The 27,803-nt window shown below is 38.5% G+C and overlaps 1 protein-coding gene across 1 annotated transcript; it reads left to right on the forward strand.

Annotated features, from left to right (window-relative positions):
* Window positions 1-22,338, forward strand: SrpRbeta (signal recognition particle receptor beta). The gene is made up of 5 exons (XM_053778988.2): window positions 1-222; window positions 6,288-6,454; window positions 8,507-8,646; window positions 15,325-15,456; window positions 20,928-22,338. Exons 1-5 carry the CDS (start codon window positions 87-89, stop codon window positions 21,124-21,126), a joined length of 774 nt encoding a protein of 257 aa, XP_053634963.2. The 5' UTR covers window positions 1-86; the 3' UTR covers window positions 21,127-22,338.
* The last annotated feature ends 5,465 nt before the right edge of the window (window positions 22,339-27,803 follow it).

Raw genomic sequence — 27,803 nt, forward strand, 5'->3', positions numbered from 1 at the left:
CGTACTTAATTACCTGGTGAGGGCAGTACCTTCACTGGTCTCAGTAAAAATAAAGATATATTGAGAGTGGCGAGTTGAGAATCATCATGGCCCAGGAGATGAAGCTCAAGAGGAGGATATCTCTTAAGGAAACTTTCAACACGTACATGCCTGAATTTAATGAGGAAAATATATTTCTGGTTCAGGTTGTGGTGGCTGTTATTATTGGCGTTGTAACACTCGGTAGGTACTGTGTTAATTTTGTGGGTAATAGACAGTTATTATTTTAAATTTTTAAGATCTTTCAAAGCGATGTTGTCTACGTAATTCATGCTATAGGATTAGAAATTTGGTGTGTTTAATAAAGATATATTGAGAGTGGCGAGTTGAGAATCATCATGGCCCAGGAGATGAAGCTCAAGAGGAGGATATCTCTTAAGGAAACTTTCAACACGTACATGCCTGAATTTAATGAGGAAAATATATTTCTGGTTCAGGTTGTGGTGGCTGTTATTATTGTTATTATTGGCCTGGTGGCTAAAGCTCCCGCTTCACACACGGAGGGCCCGGGTTCGATTCCCGGCGGGTGGAAACATTCGACACGTTTCCTTACACCTGTTGTCCTGTTCACCTAGCAGCAAATAGGTACCTGGGTGTTAGTCGACTGGTGTGGGTCGCATCCTGGGGGACAAGATTAAGGACCCCAATGGAAATAAGTTAGACAGTCCTCGATGACGCACTGACTTTCTTGGGTTATCCTGGGTGGCTAACCCTCCGGGGTTAAAAATCCGAACGAAATCTTATCTTATCTTAGTACCATGGTTGTAGTGCCACAGCTGTGGATGCTGGTGCAGGGTTCTGATCCAAGGAAGTAGAGCTTATCTCTATTTCCTTGGACCAAATCTGATTACCTTATTCTCTAAGCATTGTATGGGTTTAGTGCTTCATGCAAAATAATAGGTTGATAGAGAACAGCCAACCTGGGAGGTGGAATAAGGAAGTCAGTTTATTCAGGTATACACAAATACAGTTACATAGATTATCATACATAGCAGCATATGTGTAGAGAACCTAGGATAACCCAAAAATGTCAGACAGAGTGACTAATTTCCATTGGAGACTGGGTGCCCCAGTGGCCTGGTGGCTAAAGCTCTCGCTTTACACACGGAGGGCCCAGGTTTGATTCCTGACAGGGTGGAAACATTTCGACATTTTTTTTTACACCTGTTGTCATGTTCACATAGCAGCAAATAGGTACCTGGGTGTTACTCGACTGGTGTGGGTAGCATCCTTGGGGATAAGATTGAGGACCTCAATGGAAATAAGACAGACAGTCCTCAATGACGCACTGACTTTCTTGGGTTATCCTGGGTGGCTAACCCTCCAGGGTTAAAAATCCGAAGAAAATCTTATCTTAAGAGGTGCATTCTTGATGAAACAGACAATTACAGTAAAGTCCTTTATCTGTACAATGCTTGACCCAACACTGGGTTTTATAAAGTATATCAAAGTGTTGGTTAAAATTTTGTAAGATGTGTTTTTTTCGGATTTTTAACCCATAGGGTTAGCCACCCAGGATAATCCAGTCAAGTCAGTGTGTCATCAAGGACTGTCTGTCTTATTTCCATTGTGGTCCTTTGATCATCCTCACCAGAATGCAACCTACACCAGCTGACTAACACCCAGGTGAAAAGGGACAGCAGTTATAAGGAAACACACCCATCGTTTCCACCCAGCCAGGAATTAAACCATGGACACTCAGTATGTGAGGTGAGAGCATTGGCTACCAAGCCACAGGATCTACAAATTAAAGACCCACTACATTCATCTTTCACCCTCAGGACTGGGACTACCATAATGTTCAATAAGTAAGAAATGGAAAACTGTTATTTTTTTGTGCTTTGGTAGGAATGCTGATCTTTTCTTTCTTAATTTTCATGAACACCTAAGATAACAGATAAATCTTACAAACTGCTACTTACATTCAATATAGTACACATACCTCTATTTTCATATGTTCTTCTTAATTAGTCTTAATCGTGTAATATTTCCTTTTAAATCTAGGAGACCTGGTTTGAGACTGAACATAATGATACATTACTGTTTGACCTGACAATAATGATATAACACAACAGTGGCTGCTGATGTATGAACAGGTTGCTAAAATGTTTTATTAGCCAACTTACTTAAGTATATGCTATATTATACAAAAATAATAAATGGTGTTTAAATGATTTGAATAGTATAGGTACTTTTCCTTCAAAAAAGGTGTCCTGATACTGATGAAGGGCTCTTGATGCAGGAAATTGGAGCTTCCTTCTATTTACTCAGATCAAACCTGATTGCCTCCAATTTTCTAGGTGCTGCATGACCTCCACAGGTTTATACTTCTTCATCATAATTATTATTTATTATTATTATTAACCCTTTGAGGGTCGACAGGCCCTCTCCGAAACTCATTCTCAGGGTCGGCCAAATTTAAAAAAAAAAAAAAATTATTTTTTCTTATGAAAAAATAGTTTTTTTTTCTAAACATTATAGGCTAAACAAAAAAATTTTAACGTCAATACTTACCGAGATATGGAGGCGTGAAATTTGCCAAAATTGAACAACATCTGGTAACATCGCCGACTGCCGTCACCCGGTATTTTTCTATTTACTTTTTTATGTACTATTTTCAATTATTTTTCAATTTTTCTTTTTCTGAGTAACTTTTATGGCCTCTGAGGCCAACATGATCAGTATTTTGTAAGTTATTTCTTTTTCAATACTACACAATAAGGGCGTAAACACTGTTGTCATTATTTTGTTTATAGAAAATATTTACACAAACAAACGATATGAAATGTTGTTTATTACTATTTTTCTATATTTTATATACACATATACAGTCACAGGGAATGTTTCTAGAAGTTCTGAAGCCTGTGGAAGTCTTTGAAACATGGTGTCATGCACAGTGGTGTTTTACACTCCTCACACATAAAACGAGTGTGTCTGCGTTGTTGTGGGCATTTTTTTGTATGTGCACAGATGTAACACCTCTTCTGAGCCTTTTTCTTGAAAGCAGTAGCAGGCAGTTTTACCAGGAAGTGATCACCATGCTTCAGACGAGCAGGTAGTTGTTGATAATTTGGTGGGCGGTCAATTTCAGGTGCTGTTCCTTGGTACTTGAATACTATTTGTCTGATGACAGACAAACAGAATTCGCCATACTGTGGTTTGTTTCTCGTCCTCATCTTATACATATTATAAGCATTGAGCATGGAAATGTCCAGAAGATGGAAAAACAGTTTGATGTACCACTTATAACTCTTGCGAACACAATCAGCAAACCCAATCTGCATGTCACATTTGTCCACTGAACGCATGTTGAAGGTGTAATCAATCACAGCTGCAGGTTTTAGAATGGGTTCATTGCTCTCTCTATGCTGCCTGCCACTGTCTGCCATTTCATTAGGGTGAACTGATGACAACAGTGTGACATCTTGTTTGTCATGCCACCGAAATGCCATGATGTCATTGGCAGCAAACGCCTGCACCTCACCTCTACGAGTGCCAGCGTCAAACCTGGGCATATGTTTCCGATTTGCACGCACTGTGCCACACACATCTGTCATGTTCACTCCCAAAAAATCACTGAGTGAGGGGTTTGTGTACCAGTTATCTGTATATAATATATGCCCCTTACCAAGGTATGGTTCTATCATTGTTCGAACCACATCACCTGAGATGCCCAATAACTTCCTGGTATTTTGCAATGTATAACTTCCAGTGTACACAATAATATCCAATACCAGACCACTGTAACAATCACAAAGCACAAACAACTTTATACCAAAGCGTTTCCTCTTGCTTGGTATGTACTGCTTGAAAGAGAGTCTTCCTTTGAACAGAATCAAAGACTCGTCAATTACAAGCTTCCTGAAGGGATAAAAATGCGTACTGAATTTCTCTTTCAGATACACAAACACATTCCTAATCTTATATAACCTGTCAGTTCTCTCAGGCCTGGTTTTATCTGAGAAGTGAAGCATACATAACATTAGCACAAATCGATTCACTGGCATTATATCACTGAAACCTGGGGTTGCAATCAGGCGGTCTGTTGACCAGTATGATTTCACTTTGTGCTTATACACATGTGGCATAAGCATTATTGTGGCAAAGAAAAGATACATCTCAGCCACAGTTGCCTCCTTCCACTGGTGTAGACGTGATTTTGGTGAAGTAATGTGTTTGCCATGGTGTACTCGTAGTGTGTGTTGCTTTCCATGACAATACTTTCCATCAGTGGTTCGTCAAAGAATAACTCGAAACATTCCAGTTCAGTGGCATTGTTCCCAAGTGTACAAGATGGCCGTATTCCACTTTGGCTGTCATCAAACTGGTGGGCATTTGGAACAAAATTGACAGCTTCCTGCCAATCCCAGGTGCGGTCTGCTGGTGGGTACTGGACAATGACAGGTGGTTGTGGTTGTGGAGGTTGTGGTTGTGGAGGCTGGTGTGGTGGGTGAGTGGGGGATGGTGGCCTTTGTTGTAGATCAGCTGACGCAGCGGCGTGGGTGGCAGCGTGGGTGGCAGCATGGCCCACTGCTGGTGCCTCACCGCCGGCACCACTACCGCCACGCACATTTTCCATCCCAATTGCAACAGTATCATCGTCATTTTCACTGTCTGTTCCTGTTGTACAGCCACGGGATGTACTCCGAGATACACTCCTTCCCCTTGGCATAACATATGGCACACTACCAGAGCGCATATATCGTCGTATATACTGACGCTTCACTGGGGAATATTGCACTTCACTATCACTACTGGAACTAGTTTGAAGAGCTTGTAGTTCATATTCACTATCACTTTCATCACCCATGCTCTCATCTGAGTCTGGGATTTGGGAAAATAGAAGTTTCCTCTTGGGTTCTGGTACAACTGAACGTGAACAAGACGGCCCAGCACCAGAGGTGGAAGGCTGAGGGTCATCTGGGTTTTCCTCACTAATACCGATATTATGGTCATTAGTTTCAGTCAAAACCTCACCAAAACCATGAAACTCATCTTCACTGGCACTTCCATCTGTATTAGAACTGTCACTGGGGAACAAAAGTGTCCCAATTCGCCGAGGAGTGAGGAGCTTCTTACCGCGAGGCATGGTGGATATTGTTTACTAAGAGGGTGTTCCCACAATGCACCACTGGGTCCCAGATTTTTTTTCTACCGCGCACACCGACCACTTAGACCCATTCTCTCACATGTAGGCCTACCAGCCTTTTCCCGCGAGATTTGACGGCGCTAGAATTTGTGCGTACTAGTACGTCAAAAACCCCTACACGTAAGACGTACTAGTACAGCCAAAACCCTCAAAGGGTTAATAATGATCCACACATGCTTTGCATTGTGCAGATATATACAATAATTATTGCACAGTACTTTACAGTAGTTAAATTTGATAGTCCCCTTGAATGCTTAGTATTTTAAGCAAACCTAGAGCTGAATGTCAGTAGTACTGTACATGAATGAGATACAATAATAATAATTTTAATTCAAATATAAATAATAATATAATTTTTTGTATGATCCTACATTGTTGTGAGCTGGTTTATTAATAATGGTAATAATATAATATTTAATTCATGTTATTATTCCCTTAAGTGCTAAATTCCTATGAGTCATTTAGCATTTCTTGGTAATTCATAATTTTTGTTTTAACAGAATTAAGATAAACAGGTACATAAATTATTTTTAGTTGGGAATATGCTATGAGGATATAATGATGCTGAGTTGCAAGTTAATCAGTGTAATTCTTTAAGTATTGTGAGATATCACAGCACTGATGCAGCCTTCAATCTTCCCCTGACCTTAACCCCCCCCACACACAAAAAAAAAAGTTTAGAATGGTCCAGTCAGTTGGTATCAAATGACCTCTTGGCACACCTACCTGTATCAATTGTCTGGTCAACCTGTAACAGTGGTAGCAAGTCACCTTGTAGCACACATACCCATAGTAGTTCGGTGGTAAGCCTGTAGGACTTTTATCAAATTACCTCACAGTAATCCTTCCCTTAGCAATTTTCTGGTCTCTTTGTAGAACACAATATTTTATAATAATTAGGAAGTATTATAGTAATGCTAATATACAACAGGATATATCTTATTGACTGAAAACATCTGGTCACAACACAATACAATATTGTAATGTTAAACCATTAAATATTTGTATTTTATAAGCAGTAAGGATGCTTATTTCTAGTTGGTGTATACAAAACAGTATAAAAGCCCCATTTGATCATTTATTATTTTTCTCATTTCAGTAATTTTATGGCGTCTGTTTCGTGCAACTAGCAAACGACGTGCAGTATTACTAATGGGATTGTGTGAATCTGGAAAGACGCAGCTATTTTCACAGTTGTGTTATGGAACAGATGTCATCTCTGTTACCTCCATTAAAGAGTCTGTTGGAGAATATGTGACTGGAAAGGTGTGCCTTTTGTTAAATTTTGCTTGATATTTTATAGTATGTAGCTGAAAGCAATCTTTATTATATTATAAATCTTTACAGTTCTTCTTTTTCTAAGCTTTGGCTAGTTTATCAGTCCTGTGTGAATATTCTTTATCAAAAACCTATAATTAGAAGAAAATATATGTAGTCTTTTTACATTTTTGTCCAAATACTGTTTCCCACATTGCTGAAATGTAATACAGGTCAGCCATCACTAATTCGGCAATCAGTTATCCGGTTCCATCAGTAATCCAGCGCTAATTTTGGCTAGCATAATTTCAAATTTCATCATTATACTGACTCAAATTTCATCATTGTACTGACTCCGAAATTGTACAAATGGTTGTAAATCCATAGCAGCAAGCCAGTGGAGGAGAAAGCAGTGATGAAAATGAGGAAGATGTAGCAGAGTCTTTATTGATATACTTTAAGTGTATTCTAATCTAACCACTCTGTATTCCAGCAAACTCACTAATCTGGCACACTACAGGTCCGAATGATGCCAGATTAGTGATGGCCTACCTGTACTATATTGCGAGTGCATCCACATGCGAGTTTTTTCAAATATGAGCAGTCGCTCAGTCGATTTTTTGCTTCCATACACGAGTAAAATTTCCATAAGCAAGTGGGCCTCAAGGGATGTTCCTTGATGCAGGTGGGGGACTCTTGCTCTTGATCCAGGGAACTGGATCTCATTTGTTTGTTGGACTATCTTATTGAAACTTGGGCAATGTATGATGGAAAGATGCTTCTTAACGTACACCAAAAATGAAAGAAATCGGACCATAATTAACGGAGTTCACTTCCCAGCCATTAGCTGCCCCTTAGCAGTATATTTTCATATGGTTTTTATAGTTGTATTCTCGTTTTTTTTTGGTCTCATTTGATAGAATGGAAGATATACTACAGAAATGGATATGATTTTAATTGGGTTCACGATGAAAAGTACCTTGAAATTGAGCTCAAAGTAGCGGAAATGTTTGATTTTGCCGATGTTCAGGAGTAAACAAATGATGTTATTGTCCAATGTGTGTCCAACTGGCTAGTCTGATAATGGGGTGACATTATTTATGCAATTATTACAATAATGGAGTAGTCTGCATAACATTAAATCTTCGAGTGTATATATCATGTTTCTGTGTTATTAATATTGTTTATTATGTCATATTAGATGAATTGTGATAGATAAATAAGCTGTATAGACGATGACAGCGAAATATTGAAGTATCTTGTCGTGCGTCCTGAGAGCCGGGAATGGATTAATTGCATTTCAGTTAATTTAAATGAGGAAAATTGAGTCTGCAAACGAGCAAATTCAGATGCGAGCAAGGTCACGGAACGAATTAAACTCGTTAGTGGAGGTTCCACTGTACTTTGTGTTTTCTGATTATTAATTTTTCTTTAATATTTCTTACATATTTGCATAATAATTCTAATATATTTGTTCCCCTTTCTTCATAATTTTTTTTATTTATCCCCCTTTATGTTTTTTACTAAGATGATACAGTTTTCTTTTTACCTTGGATATTAAGTGTTGCATAAAGTTATCTGCTTGTGGCTTAGCCTAATGAGTATTACCAATTTCACCTTAGCCTAATGAGGCATAAAATTGTTTTTATAGAACTGTTATTATATAATTTTGTTGCCAATTCCAAATGTGAAAGGCTTCAGTCTTGCATGAAATTATTAGATTCTTTTTTGAGGATATTAGATTGCAAGATGTTAAAGACAGGAAAAATATAACTAAATCACATACCTTGTATGATGATTCTCAAAAACTGTGCTAACCTGACTTGTAAGAAAAATATGGTCTGTAGTAGCACGGTGTTTATATCTAACAAGTTTAAAATTTGAGTGAATGAACTGGAAGAAGCCTTCCCTTCCTTAGATATAAACTGATTACCCATAAGTTTCAACTAACTTAAGACATTGCAGTACTTTAGTTATCTTAGGATGTTGCAGTGTCTTAGTGATGCTCTTTATTCCGATATGATTACGCATTAATATGTTCTACATTTTTTGTTTTTACAGAAATCTTTGCCTGTATATGATCTTCCTGGCCATGAGCGAATTCGCTTTGCAGCGTTTGAGAAAGTGAAGAAGTTAGCTCGTGGAATTATTTTTGTCCTGGATTCTGCCACTGCTCAGAAGGATGTTAGAGATGTTGCAGAGTAAGAAAAAATCACATCCTGCACTTGTTTAAATAAATAAATTATGTATATACAGAAGGGCCCCAATTATATGGCGGGTGAGGTTCCAGGTTACTGCCATAAAATGAAAATCACCGTAAAGTGAATCACCCTTGTTTTCAATTTCAAATGCATATAAATGCCTGATAATATGTTTATACTATCATATATTATTACATAAATAATAAAACTAGACCTAAAAAACAAAGTAAAATGCATATCCAGTACACTATTTCTTACTTTAAAATACTTTCGTCTTTAGCTTATAGTGAGTGGTGAGTAGTATTAGCCTCTAGCATTAGTTCCTAGGAAGAGTGTTAGCCTGTCTTAATTATTTGTTCTTAATAATATTTTATTACATGTAAAACTACATTTTTTATACCACAGAAAGAAATAAAGATTGTTTGCAGCTTTAAAGCCAGGCATTCACTTCTCTTCTTTAGTAATAAATGTCTTAAAGAGTATCTTCCAAAATAATTAGGTTTCTTCCATATTAAAAATCTGCTGCTTGGTATATCCACTACATTGGATTATCCCAGCTAACTCATGTGGATGCTTACCCTGCACTTTGACGTTGTGCAGTTGGTTTCTTTCCCTAAGCCTTTGAAACCAGCCTCTTCTAGCTTTGAATTTATGCTCAACATATATTAAGTGTGCAGTAGAGCTAGGCCTAAAAAATAATATGAAAGTAAAATGAATGTAAAAATTGCTAGAATACAAAGACGCAGAGTACACAAATTCTGAAAACAGTGTTTTGGGTGGACACGTAACAGGCGCTGTCAGATGGACTTGGATGGACATGCATTAATTTGGCAATTGACCAGGTATTGGGCATCCAATTGGGAGTGACTAGTGACGCTAAACAAATTATTTATACATTAATGTAGTACAGCAACGGACCCTGGCTCACAGCAACAGACCCTGGCTCACAGCAACAGACCCTGGCTCACAGCAACAGACCCTGGCTCACAGCAACAGACCCTGGCTCACAGCAACAAACCCTGGCTCATGTCATAGATGGGTTAATGAAAATGTCTATAATAACTTAATACAGTATACAACATAAAAAGTGCCCCAGAGTGATTATTCTTATTCTTTATTTAGGTATAGGTACACATAAGTACAATTATCAGTACAGCCTGTCTTCACTTAACGACGGAGTTCCGTTCCTAAGACCACGTCGTTAAACAAGTTTGTTGCTAAGTGAGGAGCATACTATAATGGTAGTGAGTTTGTGTCAACCATCTTTGATATTGTTTTAATGTCACCTTTGCACCATTTATAACATTTCTGGTATATTTTTAAATGTTTATCAAGTAGTGTACTGTATATTGAAATAAACAGAATAGAGGAAATCACCTCTGATAATACCTTATTTTGGTATGAATACTGGTCAGAGAGCCCATCGTAGGTCCGAGACATTGGTAAACAAGTACATCACTAAGTGAAGAGAAGCTGTACTATCTCAGTCCGATATCAGACATAGACATACCTTGCTCACTGAGTTTGATCATTTCTAAATTTGCAATTAAAGTAAGAGCCTTAAAACTCTCTCTTTTATCGCAACTACCCTTAGATGTCATTGTAACAAAAAGAGTATACAGTGGACCCTCAATCAATGATATTAATCCGTTCCAGGGAGCTCATCGTTAGATGAAATTATCGTTAGTTGAATTAATTTTCCCCATTAGAAATAATGGAAATCAAATTAATCCGTTCAAGACACCCAAAAGTATGAAAAAAAAATATTTTTACCATATGAAATATACATTTTCCTACACACACAAACAGAAGGATAGATACACAATACATGTATACATATGTATATTGTGTAATGAAGAATAAATGACACTTACCTTTATTGAGGATGAGTGATGGGATGGGAGGAGGGGAGATGATGGATTTTATTATTTTTTGGAAGGGGAATCCCCTTCCATGAGGACTTGAGGTAGCAAGTCCTTTTCCTTGAATTCCTGCACATATTTTTCAGCCTCTTTTTGGTCCAAACTGGCAGCCTCACCATGCCTTATCACACTATGTATGCCACTACGATTCTTAAATCTCTCAAACCAATCTTTGCTGGCCTTAAATTCACTCACAATGCCACTAGTTGCAGGCATTTTTTTAATTAAATCATCATGCACCTGCCTTGCCTTTTCACATATGAAAGCTTGGGAGATGCTATCTCCTGATATCTGTTTTTCATTTATCCACACCAATAACAGTCTCTCAACATCTTCGAGTACTTGCGATCTGTGTTTCGAAAACATACTTGCACCTTTTGCAACAATAGCTTCCTTCATTGCCTTTCTGTTGGCTAAGATAGTAGCAATGGTTGATTGGGGTTTGTTATACAACCTGGCCAGCTTGGAGACACGCACTCCAGTTTCATACTTTGTGATGCTCTCCTCCTTCATTTCAATTGTAATTCTCACCCTTTTTACCACAGGGTTGGCACTAGAAGCTTTCTTGGGGCCCATGGTGGCTTATTTTGCAGTTACAAGCACTAAAAACACTGGAATAAAACAAAATGTACCAAATGTATGCGTGGATGCGACCACACTGGCTGGCTTGTAAACACTGGCACACTAACTGAAGGCAGGGCAGCTAAGGCACGCTCAGGCCAGATGGGACACATGGACGCGTTCGGGACGAATCATGTTGGTCGAGTTTTTCATCGTTGGTCGGGCCAAAATTTTTATGCTCAAATGCTTCGTTGGTCGAATTTATCGTTGGACGATGCCTTCATTGGTTGGGGTCCACTGTATATGTATATAAAATACACAATAACTTTAAAACACTTGAAACTTGAGAAAGTTTCCAGACATAACTGAGATATGTGTTTGCAGAGGATGTAAACAAACAGAGTGGACGAGTGGCACACAGACACCATAATAGTGAATCAGGAGCCATGTAAATGAATTTTTGGGTATAATTTCAAATATCCGTATTAGCAAATTGCCGTAAAGCGAAGCGCCACAGAGTGAGGCACTATTGTGTAAAGAAAGAAAGTTGAAAGTGAACATAGATAAGAATAAGGTGATAAGGGTATCAAACGAGTTAAGTAAAAAAAAAATTGGATAGCACATTGGAGGGAAGGAGTATGGAAGAAGTGAATGCATTCATATATTCGGAAGTAGACTTGTCAGCAGATGGGTTGATGAAGGACAAGATAATCCATAGAATTGATGAAGGAAAAAGGGTGGGAGGTGCATTAAGTTATCTGTGGAGACAAAGAATGTTATCCATGGAGGCAAAGAAGGGAATGTATGAGAGTATACTGGTATCAACACTCTTATATGGATGTGAAGCATGGGTTGTAAATGCTGCAGCAAGAAGGAGGCTTGAGGCAGTGATGTCATGTCTAAGGACAATGTATGGTGTAAATATTATGCAGAGAATTCATAGTGTGGAAATAGAGGTGTGGAGTTACTAAAGGTATTTTTCAGAGGGCTCAGGAGATGTTGTTGAAGTGGTTTGGTCATTTAGAGAGGATGGAGCAAAATAGGAAGACTTGGAGGGTGTATAAATCTTAAGTGGAGGAGGGGCAGGGGTCATCCTAGGTACGGATAGAGGGACGGGGTAAAGGAGGTTTTGTTTTCAAGGGGCTTGGACATACAGTAGGCACGTGTGAGTATGTTAGATAGGAGTGAGTGGAGACTAATGATTTTTGGGACTTGGTGAGTTGTTGGAGTATGAGCAGGGTAATATATGTGAAGGGATTTAGGGTAAATCAGTTAGCCAGACATGAGTCCTGGAGGTGGGAAGTACAGTAGAGTGCAGTACAGGAAATATTGTATTTTAAAGGAGGGGTTTAAGATATTTGCTGTTTAGAGGGACATCTAAGCTGTCATATCTGCATGCTTCTGGCAAGACAGTGATAGTGTGAATGATGGTGAAAGTGTTTGTTTTTTGAGTCACCCGTCTTGGTGGGAGATGGCCATTGTGTTTAAAAAAAAAAAAACATGCATGCGCACTCACACTCCTACCCCCACCCCTAAAGCCTTGATTAAGATATCTTATTCAAACTAATTATAAAAGATACCAGACTTTATTTAATAAAGACCTGGACTCTACAAATATCTATGACTTGCTTAAATCACACTCACAAGAAAAGACTGATGGAGACCTTCTTAATTTAGATCAACAATAAAATGTAATAACGTTTTTGTTGTTTACTTTATAATAAACTTTAAGATATCTTATTCAAACTAAAGTTTATTATAAAGTAAACAACAAAAACGTTATTACATTTTATTGTTGATCTAAATTAAGAAGGTCTCCATCAGTCTTTTCTTGTGAGTGTGATTTAAGCAAGTCATAGATATTTGTAGAGTCCAGGTCTTTATTAAATAAAGTCTGGTATCTTTTATAATTTGTACTAAATCATATTTTGTACTATTGAGGGTTTGCTATCTTTTTCTTTCTCTTTGTATTAACCCTTTGACTGTCGCAAGCCCTTTTCTGAAACTGTCATTCTGTCTCAAAATTTTTGGAAAAAAAAAAAAATAATTTTTTCTTATGAAATGATAATCTTTTCCCGATGGTAATGACACCAAAAGTACAAAATTTCGTCGAAAACTCACAGAATTACACTCCCGCAAAGTTAGCGGTCTCGGCAACATATACGCATCGGCGATTTCGCCGACTTTGAGCCCTGTTTTTGGCCAATTCCGTTGTTCCAGTTGACCAAACTCATAGCTATTTCTTTAGAACTCCATTTTTTCAATCAATTGAGTACAAGAAACCGCCCATTTACCGATTTGAACTACCCAATAAAGTGGTCAGAAATTGGCAATTTGGCCAATTTCATGCAAATTAAAAAAGATGCCAATTTCAAAATAGGGTCAAGAATAAACAATGTAGACATTCTTGGCACTAAAATGACATATCCTCTGTTCATTAGTCACATCTCTAGGTCCCTCTTGTATTACTATTGCTTTCTATTTTGATTTTTTATTCATACAAAATTTACTGTTATGCAGACTACTGCATTATTGTAAAAATGATATAAATAATATCAGTGCACTAGTGAAAGAATATTAGACTCCCCAGTTGATGTGTATTGGACGTGTGGTGTGATTTGCTTACTCTTGAACATTGGTAAAAATTGAACATTTCCGCTACTTTGAGCTCAATTTCAAGGTCGTTTTCATCGTGAAACTAATCAAAATCATCTCTATTTCTGCAATATGTTTTCCATTCTATCACATGAGACCCTGAAAACAAGAATACAATGATAAATACTATACGAAAATACACCTCAAAGTCGGCGTTTTAAGCCCAAAAAAATGGTCAGTTTTTTTTCTCGTTATGCACTGCGTGCTGCAGGATTTTTTTTATGTGGTGCACACTGACCACACAGACCTGTTCTCTCACATGTGGGCCTACCAGCTTTCTCCTGCTTGATTTGAAGCCGCTAGAATTATTGAGTATACATATATACGTCCAAAACACTGGCTCATAAGACGTATATATATGACCAAAACAGTCAAAGGGTTAATTATAGATGACTTTTTCATCAATAATTGGTATGACATATCATCTTTGTCTTTTTCTTTCTCTCCTTTTTGTTCTCCCTTTTTTCTTTCTCTCATTTTCTTTCTTTTTCTTGCTTTTTCTTTCTCTCTCAGTATTATATATGACTTTCCACCAATAATTGGTATGACATATCTTCTTCATTCAAACACTTTCTGCACTAAGCTTAGCTAAAATACTGTACTCTCTACAGTACTTACCAAGACTCTTGAAGCACTTGTTTTTTGTTTTACTTATGTTATACAGTGGACCCTCGACCAACGATATTAATCCGTTCCTGAAGCTCATCGTTAGTCGAAATTATCGTTAGTCGAATTAATTTTCCCCATAAGAAATAAAGGAAATCAAATTAATCCGTTCCTGACACCCCAAAGTATTGAAAAAAAAAATTTTACCACATAAAATATTAATTTTAATACACACAAACTGAAGAAGACATGTACAATTACATGACACTTACCTTTATTGAAGATCTGGTGATGAGTGATGGGATGGGAGGAGGGGAGAGTGTGGATGGTGTTAGTGTTTAGAGGGGCAATCCCCTTCCATTAGGACTTGAGGTGTCAAGTCCTTTTCCGGGGTTACTTCCCTTCTTCTTTTAATGCCACTAGGACCAGCTTGAGAGTCACTGGACCTCTCGCACAACATATCTGTCCATAGAGCTCTGTACCTCCCGTTCCTTTATGATTTGTCTAAAATGGGCCACAACATTGTCATTGTAATAGTCACCAGCACGGCTTGCAATAGCTGTGTTAGGGTGATTTTCATCCATAAAGATATGCAGTTCAACCCACTTTGCACACATTTCCTTAATCTTTGAAGTATGATTGATTGTATGTTTGGATGCGACCGCGGTGGCTGGCTTGTAAACACTGCGCAGGCCACACATGGACGTGTCTGAAACGGAACGAATTGCGTTGGTCGAGGCAAAAATTTTGCGTTAAAATGTATTGCTAGTCGGATTTAATGTTATACGATGCCATCATTGGTCGAGGGTCCACTGTACTGTAAAATAAATATTGTACCAAGAATTTGTCTTGCCATAATTTGTGTTATAAAGTTTTGATTAACTATATAACAATAATTACAATCATTAATATTCCTATTTTTAATGAACTCCAGATTCCTGTATACTATTTTGTGTGATGGAATTGTGCAGAGTAAAGTGTCCAGAGTATTGGTGGTGTGCAACAAGCAGGATCTCAAACTAGCCAGGGCAGCACCTCTCATACAGAAGACTCTGGAGAAGGAAATGTATGTTGAGTATAACCTTTACTTGTATTTGCCTATAAGCTTTTTTTAAAAACTAGTATTACAGTTAGTCATTTTTTCCCCCTTCTCTCTTTTTTTTTTTGGAGGGGGGGGGGCAGTGATTGTTTCCCATAACTGGACCTTGGAATGATTGTTCAAATTTTTGTGGGTTAGGCATCACAGGGGTGCTAAATGGCTAACCATTGGCAAGGGCAGGCAGGCCCCTGCAAGTCAAACAGCTTGCTAAGAATTCCTAACTTCTATGCTGTAGCTCATAGACTAAGGAATCATTGCTGCTTTCCTAAAGTAGTACTGTATATTGCACATGCACTTTTTATTGTATTTTTAGTGACACTGGTAGTGACAGAGTAATGGACTTTGTCAGCACTGGGAAAAATATAATATTGAAAAATGTATTGAAAATATTAAGGGTGCAAATATGCCAGGAGAATCCACCATCAGTTCCTGTTGAAAGAATTGCATGAAGAATCGGGAATGATTTTAGTATTACTCCCATGTCAATGAAGAAATTAATATGAGGCTGCTTGTCAGCTTGTAGTAGGCAGAAGCAGAGGAACTGCTTACGTAATAAGATGAGTAGATAAATGGGACACTTATGCAACATTTGGGTATCTTTATTCTGGAAGCCTTTTGCCAGCCAGTGGCTTCATCAGTTCAGCACAGAGAAAGGTGGAAGATGAGGACTGATTACCACCTTTCTCTGCTGCAATGGACTGAAGCAGCCACTGGCTGGCAAAACATTTCCAGAATAAAGATACCCAAACATTGCACAAGTGTCTCATTTATCAACTAGTCGATTTTCTAAATCATTTATTCACATAAGACGAGTAGTTGATGAATGAAGAAATTGAAGAGATGATGTTGGCTGATACTCAAAAAGAAAAAAAAAAAAGGATTGATTCTAGGAAAGATAAATTAACTTAGAACTTTCTGCAGGTTAGAAAAATTCAATAAAATAACTGTGTAAATTACTAAGTGTAAAAAGAGAAGCTTTGTTTCTTTGTTGGGTCACCTTGTCTTGGTGGGAGACAACCAAAAAAAAAAACTATGTAATACAGGGTATTCACAAAAACACTCCCAGATTTCAAACAGGTATAACATGTAACATTATTGTAATAATCTTCCAGTTAGTAGCTTCAGATAAAGGATTTCATTCAGTTTCATTAAAGGCACTCATTGTGCGCCCCTCTGGTTGCTCGGCAAAAATCAATACAGTAGTCCAGTTCGGTCCAGACGCTCTGCAGCATATCTGGTGTTATCGTGCGAACTGCTTCAGTGATCAAAATTTTCAGCAGGTAGTGGTGGTACGTAAACTGTGCTCTTCATGTACCTTCAAAGAGAAAAGTCACAAACAGGTCTGGTGACCTTGCAGGCCACTTGCAGAGGTCACTGGACCTTACTGTTTGTGACTTCTTTCTTTGGGGGTACGTGAAGAGCACAGTATATGTACCACCACTACCTGCAACCGTGGAAGAACTGAAAATTTCGATGACTGAAGCAGTTTGCATGATAACATCAGATATGCTGCAGTGTCTGGACCGAACTGGACTATCATTTCAATGTTTGCCGGGCAACCAGAGGGGTGCACATTGAGTGCCTTTAATGCTGCCTTATACCACATGAAACTGAATGAAATCCTGCATCTGAAGATACTGTGAAAGATTATTGCAATAAAGTTACATGTTATACCCATTTGAAATCAGGGAGTTTTTGTAGACACCCTGTATAGTGGATAAGTTCTTAGTGGGTATTCCAGTGATGGAGAGGAACATCATCAAGTTCAAGAGAAGATCAGATATGTTTATGCCCTATAATCAATTCTGCTGAAGCATTCTACTTTTTGCTATGCAGGTGCCCAGCACACTTTAAATTCTAATCATCTCCTACATCACTACATTAATTACAGTTTTGCTTTTATGATCATGGGAAGCACTAGTCTCATAGGGGTCATATAGCCCCTGGATAATGGGAAATATAATGTGTTTTGATCCAAGAATGGAGAGGTAGTTCTAATTCCTTCAGTCAAGAGTGCTTTAGTATTAGTACATCTCCCCTTGAAGATCACATTAATAGCTGCAGGCACAACCTGTGTCACATGTGTAGGTGATGAATCAGGTGTTGATGATCTTACAGAAGAATCAGACCTCTGATTCTCATCTGGAACCTGATTACCAACACCTTCATAAAACCTTTCAACTCATTATCATTTTACACTTAGGTTTCGTATGGCATCATTGTGCTGGTGTAACTCTTTAACTGTGGCATATCCTAAAATTACATTTCTTGGGTGTGTTCGTGAAAAAATTTTTCTTAGTTTCAAAGAGTGCATTTTTATGTATTGATAAGACTAAAATGAGTGTAATCTGATAAAAACTTACTATTTTATGGTGTGTTGAAGTTGGCAAAAAAAAAAAAACATAATTTGTTAGCAACAGTGACATAAATACCCCAGTGACATTTACTTTACATTTTATTGATGACAAATTATGATAATTTTAAAGTTTTTTATTGCTTTTAATATTTAACTCTATGTACCTTAGTTTCTTTTGATATTAGATGTGTTGCAAGGTGGCTTTAGTTCTTCAAGCATGAGGAAATGCATGATTCAACATTGTTTCACTTGGAGTATACAGTATAAACTGATGCAAATAATTGTTTTTTTTTTTATTCAATTTTTTTAATACTTTGGCCTTCTAACACTAAGCAGTACATAGATTACTAATGATATAATTGTTTCAAGATGTAATACTCTTCATAACATGGAAATAAGTCACATTGTGTGACAGTATTGGATTATCCTAGGTTAATTTTTTTTTTTTTAACAAACCGGCCATATCCTACCAAGGCAGGGTGACCTAAACAGAAAAATGAAAGAGGCTAATTATTATGTTAAATAATTAGGTTAGAGGGAAGGCACATAGGTGTACATAACATGTACGTGTCTTTAACCCTTTCAGGGTCGCCAGGCCCTCTCCGAGACTTGTTCTCAGGGTCGCCAAATTTTCAAAAAAAAAAAAATTATTTTTTCTTTTGAAAAGATAAGAGAATCTTTTCCCAATCATAATGGCACCAAAAGTATGAAATTTGATGGAAAACTTACGGATATGCTCTCACGAAGTTAGCGGTTTCGACGATGTTTACACATCGGCGATTTTGCCCACTTTGAGCTCTTTTTCGGCCAATTCTAGTGTACTAGTTGACAAAAAATCATAACTATTTTGCTAGAACTCCATTTTTTCTATGAAATGAGTACAAGAAACCACCCATTTACTGATTTCAACTATCCAATAAAGTGGTCAGAATTTAACAATTTTGCCAATTTCACACAAATTTCAAAAGATGCCAATTTCCAAATAGGGTCCAGAATAAACAAGACAGACATTCCTGGCACTAAAATAACATTTCCTCTGTTCATTAGTCACGTCCCCATGCCCCTCTTACATTCCTTTGCTTTCCACTTTGAATTTTTATTCTCACAAAAAATTAGAAGATTTGCTGTTATGCAGACTACTGCATTAGTGTAGAAATGGTACTTGTGAAAGAATATTAGACTCACCAGTTGACGTGTATTGGACGCGTAGCATGATTTGTTTACTTTTGAATTTTGGCAAAAATCAAAGATTTCTGCAACTTTGGGCTCAATTTCAAGGTACTTTTCATTGTAAAACCAATCAAAATCGTCTCAATTTCTGTAATATGTCTTCCATTCTATAAAATGAGACCAGGAAAACTAGAATACCATCATAAATACCATACGAATATATAATGCAAAGTCGCTGTTTTAAACCAAAAACACTGTCAAAGTTTTTTTTTCTCATTATGCACTGTGTGCTGCAGGATTTTTTTTATACTGTGCACACTGATTACATAGACTCATTCTTTCATATGTAGGCCTACTAGCTTTCTCTCACTAGATTTGAGGGCACTAGAATTTAGGCGTATTAGTATGTCAAAAACCCTGGTGCATAAGCCATACTAGTACGCCCAAAACCCTGAAAGGGTTAAGACAACTGTAAAGCATATTTACAAGCAAATCTTATGATAATACAATTATTTCAAGGTTTATTACTCGTCAAAACATGGAAATAAGTCAGTGTTTGACTGTATTGGGTTATCCTGACCTCTTGAGGGTCAGTGCCATAGTTCTACGGTTTTGAACTCTGGGTTAGTGCCACAGAACTATGCCATGAGCTCAGCTCACTCAGATAAGCTGTGAGTGGTAAATTTGGGCCTAGATATGAGAGAAGGGGTCTAAGTGGTAAGTGTGCACCATATAAAAAATTCCTGGAGCACACAGTGCATAACAAGGAAAAAACCGAGGCCATGTTTTTAATTTAAAACAGCGAATTTGTGGTGTATTTTCACATGATTTTTATGGTTGTATTCATGGTTTCTTGGTTCATTTGCTGTATAGCCGTTGTGACGTAGCACTTTTTTTATTATAATAATAATCTTGGTTCATTTGATAGAGTGGAAGATATACTACAGAAATAGAGATGATTTTGATTGGTTTTAGGACTGGAAATAGCTTGAAATTGAGTTCAAATTAGCAGAAATATTCGATTTTTGCCAATATTCCAGAGTAAACAGGTCACATAACTTGTCCAAAATGCATCCACTGGTTAGTCTGATATGCATTCACAAATGCGCTGACATTATTTATACAATTATCACAATAATGCTTAACAGTAAATCTTTGATTTTTTTGTGTGAATAAAAATTTAAAATGGAATTAGTGTGTTAAGCCTGGAAACATAACTAACAAACAGAAGAAATGTTATTTAGTATCAGGAGTACCTGCATTGTTTATTCTGGACCTTATTCTGAAATTAGCATACTTTGAAATTTGAGTGAAATTGGCCAAATTATCAATTTCTGATCACTTTATAGTTGACTGGGCAGTTTCCTGTGCTCAGTCAATAAAATGGAAGGCATACTAGCAAAAAGCTAAGAACTTGGTCACCTGGAACAGTCATGTTAAATTATTATTATTATTGCTATAACTATTATTATTCAGGATTCAAGTCTGGCAGACCGGACTTAAGTCCTGGAGATGGGAAGTACAGCTCCTGCACTCTGAAGAAGGAGAGTTAATGTTGCAGTTTTATAACTGTAGTATAAGCACGCCTCTGGCAAGAAAGTGATGGAGTGAATGATGATGAGTTCTTCTTTCTTGGGCCACCCTGCCTTGGTGGGAAATGGCCGATGTGTTAATAAATAAAATGTAATTATTATTATTACTATTATACAGCCATCTTCATCTTCAAGATTTTGACCTGTGCTAGTCATTTTTTTTTATACATTATGGTTTAAAACTGTGGCAAGCTGCAAACATTTCTTAAATAATGAAGTATGTTAGTGTATTTTAAAGCACTGAATTTACAGTGTTCATATCTACACCAAAGTTTTATAAGCTGCATTTTTATTTGTCATGTATTAATTTTTTTTTATAGGAATCTGCTGCGAGTGACGAGTGCCAACCAGCTGCAGTCAGTGGGTGAAGGCAGCAACAACAACAGCTTCTTAGGTCGCCAGGGACAAGACTTTGAATTCAGTCACCTTGGACCCCTTAAAGTCGAATTCGTAGAGGCTGTAGCCAAAGGAGGTGAAAGCCTGGGATCTGTCACATCATGGCTACGACAGCTGGCTTGATAGTAAAATCAGTTGAAAAAAATTAATAAATCACAAACCCTATTTTCTTTTACAAATGGGTGAGAAATACTTCGTGCATACCAAACTTGTAAGTGTATATTTACTAATTACCAGTGCAGGTATATTATGTCTTAATGCTGAATGACCCATATGAGGTTAGTGCTTTTTTTTTTTTCTTTTTAAATATAATGTGCATCTTAAATTCTGACTAAATTGGTATGAATGTAGTATTGCATTTGAAAGAAAACTCTCCATGAGAATTTATACAAAAATATACTACTTGAAATATAGCACCCTAATTGCAACAAATATGCATTCATGCTTATCCTTGCATATAATGCATGATCGCCTATTCAGTCAGTGCCCTGTGATACAGTAGTGAGTATAGCCATTAATACACAGGGAGCACCCAACTTAGGAACACCTAAGTTGCTTATGTCCGTACTAATGAATAAAGCAATTAAAAATTTATATACACTGCTACACACTTTAAACAGGTGAAACATGACCATCCATTATTCTATTATTTACTATGGGAAAATAGGTTTCATGTTATAACAACTTGTTTGTAAATTTAAGCAGCAGGAATGCAACTTGTTTACAAGTTGGGACCCCGTATACTTGGAAGTGTGTAGTACAGAACAGGTACTAAATGCAAGTAAATATTTTTTTCTATTACAGTACAGTACTGTATTATGAAATGGCATTTATATTTCTTTCTTCTCCCAAATTGTATACTCTGCATGTTAGTAATATGAGTATTAGTTTTAATTCTGGGCTCATATTAGTTACAAGAAGAATAAATAGGTCATACATATATAAGATTCTTTTAATTTGTTATAATTAATTTCCATCACATAGCATAAGACCTACACAAGTGTGTAAATACTGTTTAGTGAAATTTCACAGCATTTTTTCAGTTTCATGACACTACAGATTTGATGTGCTTTAACCACACTTGCATGTACTGCAGTCACTGTACAGATTTGTAGAAGGGATGAAGAAACAATGTAAAATGTCCAATATGTCCAGTTATTTTGTCAGTAGACAGGTTTTCATGCTCATTTACATGATGTATAGTGTGCTTCCAAACACAAAAGTATTTATTACTCTGCTGGTGTTAATGGATGAAGACTCAAAAGGAAGAATAATCTCCACATGAAGCAAAATAGTGTACCTTTTGTTGGTGAATAAAGGAACAGTTTGCAATTATTTTCTTGCTTTATTAATTACTTTCTTTCTTTCAACACACCGGCCGTATCCCACCGAGGCGGGGTGGCCCAAAAGGAAAAACGAAAGTTTCTCCTTTTACATTTAGTAATATATACAGGAGAAGAGGTTACTAGCCCCTTGCTCCCGGCATTTTAGTTGCCTCTTACAACACGCATGGCTTACGGAGGAAGAATTCTGTTCCACTTCCCCATGGAGATAAGAGGAAATAAACAAGAATAAGAACTAGAAAGAAAATAGAAGAAAACCCAGAGGGGTGTGTATATATGTGCTTGTACATGTATGTGTAGTGTGACCTAAGTGTAAGTAGAAGTAGCAAGACGTACCTGAAATCTTGCATGTTCATGAGACAGAAAAAAGGACACCAGCAATCCTACCATCATGTAAAACAATTACAGGCTTTCGTTTATTAATTACATTTCTAAATATTCAAGTGAAAGACATCAGATATTTTATTAATTCTGCTTTATTTCAGTATGCAGTGAATCTTGTAAACCAGGGTTTGTTCTAGCAGCATGATGGTCCTTTATATATCCTTTTTCTTACCAACCCGTCAGCTGTCTCGTACCAAGGCAGGGTGACCCCCCTCCCCCCCCCCCCCCAAAAAAAAAGAATCACTTTCACCATCATTCAACACACTCACTATAATTCACACATAATCACTGTCTTTGCATTACCATTAAAAAACTTATAGTATTAAAATTCCATACAACAGCTTCAGTTGCTGAAATGCTCAGTAGGGCCCCAACTTACAATGTTTCAACTTGTGATCTAATTTACAAACAAGTTTCAAAAGGCATAACATTGATAAAATTGTCTAATGAATTTCGCTCTGCAGTTAGAAACATGTGCCTTTTTTTTTTTTTTTTTTTTTTAACATGTTGGCTATCTCCCACCGAGACAGGATGACCCAAAAGAAAGGAAAACCCAAAAAGAAAAAACTTTCAGTATCAGTCAACACTTCCAACATCACTCATACATAATCACTGTCTTTGCAGAGGCACCCAGATACGACAGTTTAGTCACTCCAAATTGCCATTATCCCAAACCCCTCCTTTAAAGTGCAGGCATTGTACTTCCCATTTCCAGGACTCAAGTCTGCCATGTAGCCATTATTTATTTATTCTCATTTATAGAGGATAATCATTTCAGGATTACAATTGAGCTTTTTGAAACTTGAAACATCAGGAATGCAACTTGTTCATACGTTGGGGCCCTTTTTATATCTTATTAGATACTCCAACTATGTTATTTTTACTTGAATCATCAGCCATACACTTATTTAATATATCATACTTCTGCAAAACTGTGAAAGTGTTCTGCATTTTTTCCTGTTCAAGAGCCTACCATCATACATAAAGGGGATTACCAACAGATCCATAGCTGTCTTCAAGAGAACTGGATAGATTTCTAAAGTCAGTACCTGACCAGCCAGGCTGTGGTTTGTACATTGGGTTGTGTATGGTCGATGATCAGGCTAGGAGGCCTGGTCATTGACCAGGCTGTGGGGGTGTTGACCCTCAGAACACCCTCCAGGTAGACTCAGCACTTTTTCATTATTACAGTCATATATATACATGTATTTTCCTTTTTTTTATGTTATAAAGATAACAGCTGTAGAGTCTAGAAATGATTGTACTGTATATAAAAAAGCCAGACTGGACATAGCAGATATTCTTTTCAGAAGTACGTATTATTATTATAATCAAAAAGAAGCGCTAAGCCACAAGGGCTATACAGCGCTGCAGGGTAGGGAAGGAAGTGAGGGTATTGGATGGCAGAAGGGAGGAGGGATGATCAGTAGGTTACAGAAAACAGTGGGGCAGGGGATAGTACGGGGGTAGAGGGTAGCAAGAGATTGAAGTAGAAAGGGCTGAAGGTATCAGAATTTGTGAAGTAAGTCAGTTGTTGTCAAAAAGTCAATGAGAGAGTCCGGATGAAAGGTGGGTCCATCAGCGAGAAGGGAAGGTAAAGAGAGAGCAGCGGAGCGAAGACGACGACAGAGGTAAATTCTGCGTGCTCATTGATAAAGTGGGCAGTCCAACAGAATGTGGCTGACTGATAATGGAGCTTGGCAATTCTTACAGAGAGGAGCAGGGCGCCTCTCCATGAGATATCCACGAGTAAGACGAGTATGGCCAATGCGAAGACGGGAGAGAGTAGTCTCCCAACCTCGACACTGGTGATAAGAAGACGGCCAGTAACCTATACTTGGTTTAATAGATTGAAGTTTGTTGCCGAGCATAGTAGACCAACGGTGTTGCCAACGGGTGTGAAGGTGGGAAGATATTGCAGCAAAATAGTCCGTAAATGGAATACCTCTATATGAAACTGGTAGGTCATGTACTGCTGACCGCACAGCAGTGTCTGCCTGTTCATTGCCCTGTACGTCAACATGACCAGGGACCCAACAAAAAACAATATCTTTATGCTTGGTAAAGATGCGGCATAGCCAAAGTTGGATACGGAGGACTAAGGGGTGAGGTGTATCAAATTTCTGTATAGCCTGTAAAGCACTAAGGGAGTCTGAGACAACCACAAATGATGACACAGGCATAGATGCAATACGGGTAAGTGCTGCAAGGATGGCATACAATTCAGCAGTAAAAATACTAGCCGAAGATAGTAAATGCCCTCGTACGACGCTGTCTGGAAACTGCTGCGAATCCTACGCCGTCAGAAGACTTAGAGCCATCTGTGTACACAGCAATGGCATGAGAATGAGAGTGAAAGTGGTCAAGAAAAAGAGAGGGGGAAGCGACCGTAGACAGTTGGGCTTTCGAGCAAGGGAGAGAGAAAGAACAGACTCGAACAGCTGGAACTTCCCAGGGGGGTAGGGAAAAGTGAGATGCTACATGAACATAGAAAGGTGGTAATTGAAGAGAAGACAAGAGTGAATGAAGGCGAAGAGAGAAGGGACGGAGTAAACAGGGGCGGCGAACAAATAAAGAATGTCTACTAATATCAGTGACCATTCTATAAATGGAAGGATTGCGGAGATCATGAGAGCGTACATAGTAGCGAAGGCAATGGGCATCACGGCGATCGGATAAGGATGGAACGTTCGCTTCTGCATAGAGGCTCTCGACAGGGGAAGAGCGAAAAGCACCAAGGCATAAACGTAATCCTTGGTGATGAATGGGGTTAAGGCTAGAGAGAGTAGCAGGAGATGCCGCTGAATAGATCTGGTCACCATAATCAAGTTTCGATAAAATAAGGGTGGAATGTAGGTGAAGGAGGGTTCGACGATCAGCTCCCCATGAAAGATGAGGAAGGGTTTTAAGAAGGTTCAGCCGGCTGTGACAAGTTGCCTTCAGAGAGGTAATGTGAGGTTTCCAGGATAACCTACGATCAAAGAGGAGGCCCAGAAACTTGACTGAATCACATTCAGGGATACGGGAGTCATAGAGGTACAAAGGATGATCGGAGATGACAGAGCGTCTAGTGAAAGTAATTTGGTGGGTTTTAGTGCTAGAAAATTTAAACCCACATGTGGTGGCCCAATTGGAAACACAGTCGACTGCATGCTGGAAACTGTAATGAGTTGAGTCAGCGCCTGCACAGGCAATAGCGAAGTCATCAACATAGAGTGATGACCAAATATTTGATGGAAGACTAGAGGCCAAATCATTAATAGCAAGGAGAAAAAGTGTTGTGCTCAAAACACATCCCTGGGGGACACCTTCAGCTTGGATAAAGTCCGGGGAGAGCACATTATTAACCCGAACACGGAAATGCCTGTCAGTTAAAAAGTTCTTAAGGAAGGATGGTAGATTGCCTCGAAGGCCTAAGGAGTGGGCTTGGATTAAAATATTATACCTCCAAGTTGTGTCATATGCCTTCTCAAGGTCAAAAAATATGGCAATAACCGAGTGGTTATTCGCAAAGGCATTACAAACATACGTATCCAAGCGTAGTAAGGGGTCTATGGTAGAACGTCCCTTACGAAAGCCATATTGACGAGTGGAGAGACTGTTATGTGTCTCTAAATACCACACTAAATGTCTATTTACTAGGCGTTCCACCCCTCAAGGAAGGTTCCTTGATGTTGGTGAGGGGCTCTTGATTTAGGAAATTGGATCTGTGCTCCAGTTCCCCGAATTAAGCCTGAATGCCTTCCACACCCCATCCCCCCAGGCGCTGTATAATCCTCCGGGTTTAGCGCTTCCCCTTGATTATAATAATAATACTAGGCGTTCCATCACTTTGCAAACTGCACTGGTAAGAGCAATGGGACGATAGTGGGAGGTTTCATGTCCCGTAGTGCCTGGTTTGCAGAAAGGGAGAACAATGGCGGATTTCCACAGCTGTGGAAGAACTCCTTGTGACCAAATAAGATTGTAAAGGCGTAATAGGACTGCAAGGGCTGACTGATGTAAATGTTGTAACATACGAATATGAATGTCGTCGGGCCCAGCTGCCGATGATCGGCAAGCTGAGAGTGTTGCCTCCAGTTCTTGAAGTGTAAAAGGCACATTATACTGTTCTTCTCTGAGAGAAGAAAACTCCAAGGGTGCTAACTCTCTGGCAGACTTTGAGAAAAGAAATGAGGGGCATAGATGGAGTCCCTGAGAAATACGGACCAGATGATTGCCAATTTCATTGGCAACATCTTGTGGGTTTGCCATATCAACACCGGCAATCCGCAGAACAGGAGCCGGGTCAGGAGAGTATTTACCACTCAGTTTTCGTACTTTTTTCCAGACTGCACTCATAGAGGAAGCAGAGGTGATGGTGGAGACAATCTCGCCAGCAAGTGCGTTTAGCGTCACGGATGACACGGCGAGCGATTGCACGCTTCTGCTTAAAATCAAGAAGTCTCTCTGTGGTTCTATTGTACCGGTACCTGCCCCATGCAGCGCATTTCAAACGTACTGTACGAGCACAAGCAGGAGACCACCAAGGCACGCATTTCTGAGAATGCCTGCCCGAAGTTTGGGGTATAGAATGAGAAGCTGCGGTTAAAATGGACGACGAGAAGAGGTGTAAAAGCTCATCGATGGAGGACGAAGAAGGAACCTCTCTAAAAACAGTTAAGTGTGAATAAAGGTTCCAATTTGCCTGATCAAATTGCCAGCGTGGGATGAGAAGAGGTGGTGAATATGAAGGGGAAGTAAGAATGATTGGGAAATGATCGCTGTCATGTAAGTCCGGGAGAACAGACCAAGTGAAGCCTAATGCAGTGGAGGAAGAGCAGACTGAGAGATCGATGCAAGAGAGAGTGCGCGAGTCCGAGGATCAAAATGGGTGTGAGTACCTGTATTTAAAACATGGAGGGGGTGGGTGGCAAGAAAAGCCTCTAACTGAATGCCACGGGAATCACAGTGAGACCCTCCCCAGAGGAAATGGTGGGCATTAAAATCACCAAGTAACAGAATCGGTGGCAGTAATGACGAAACAAGAAAGGCAATATCCGGAATAGATAATGCCCGAGAAGGAGAGAGATA

The sequence above is a fragment of the Cherax quadricarinatus genome, chromosome 32 (genome assembly GCF_038502225.1).
Source record: "Cherax quadricarinatus isolate ZL_2023a chromosome 32, ASM3850222v1, whole genome shotgun sequence".
Taxonomy (NCBI): Eukaryota; Metazoa; Arthropoda; class Malacostraca; order Decapoda; family Parastacidae; genus Cherax; species Cherax quadricarinatus.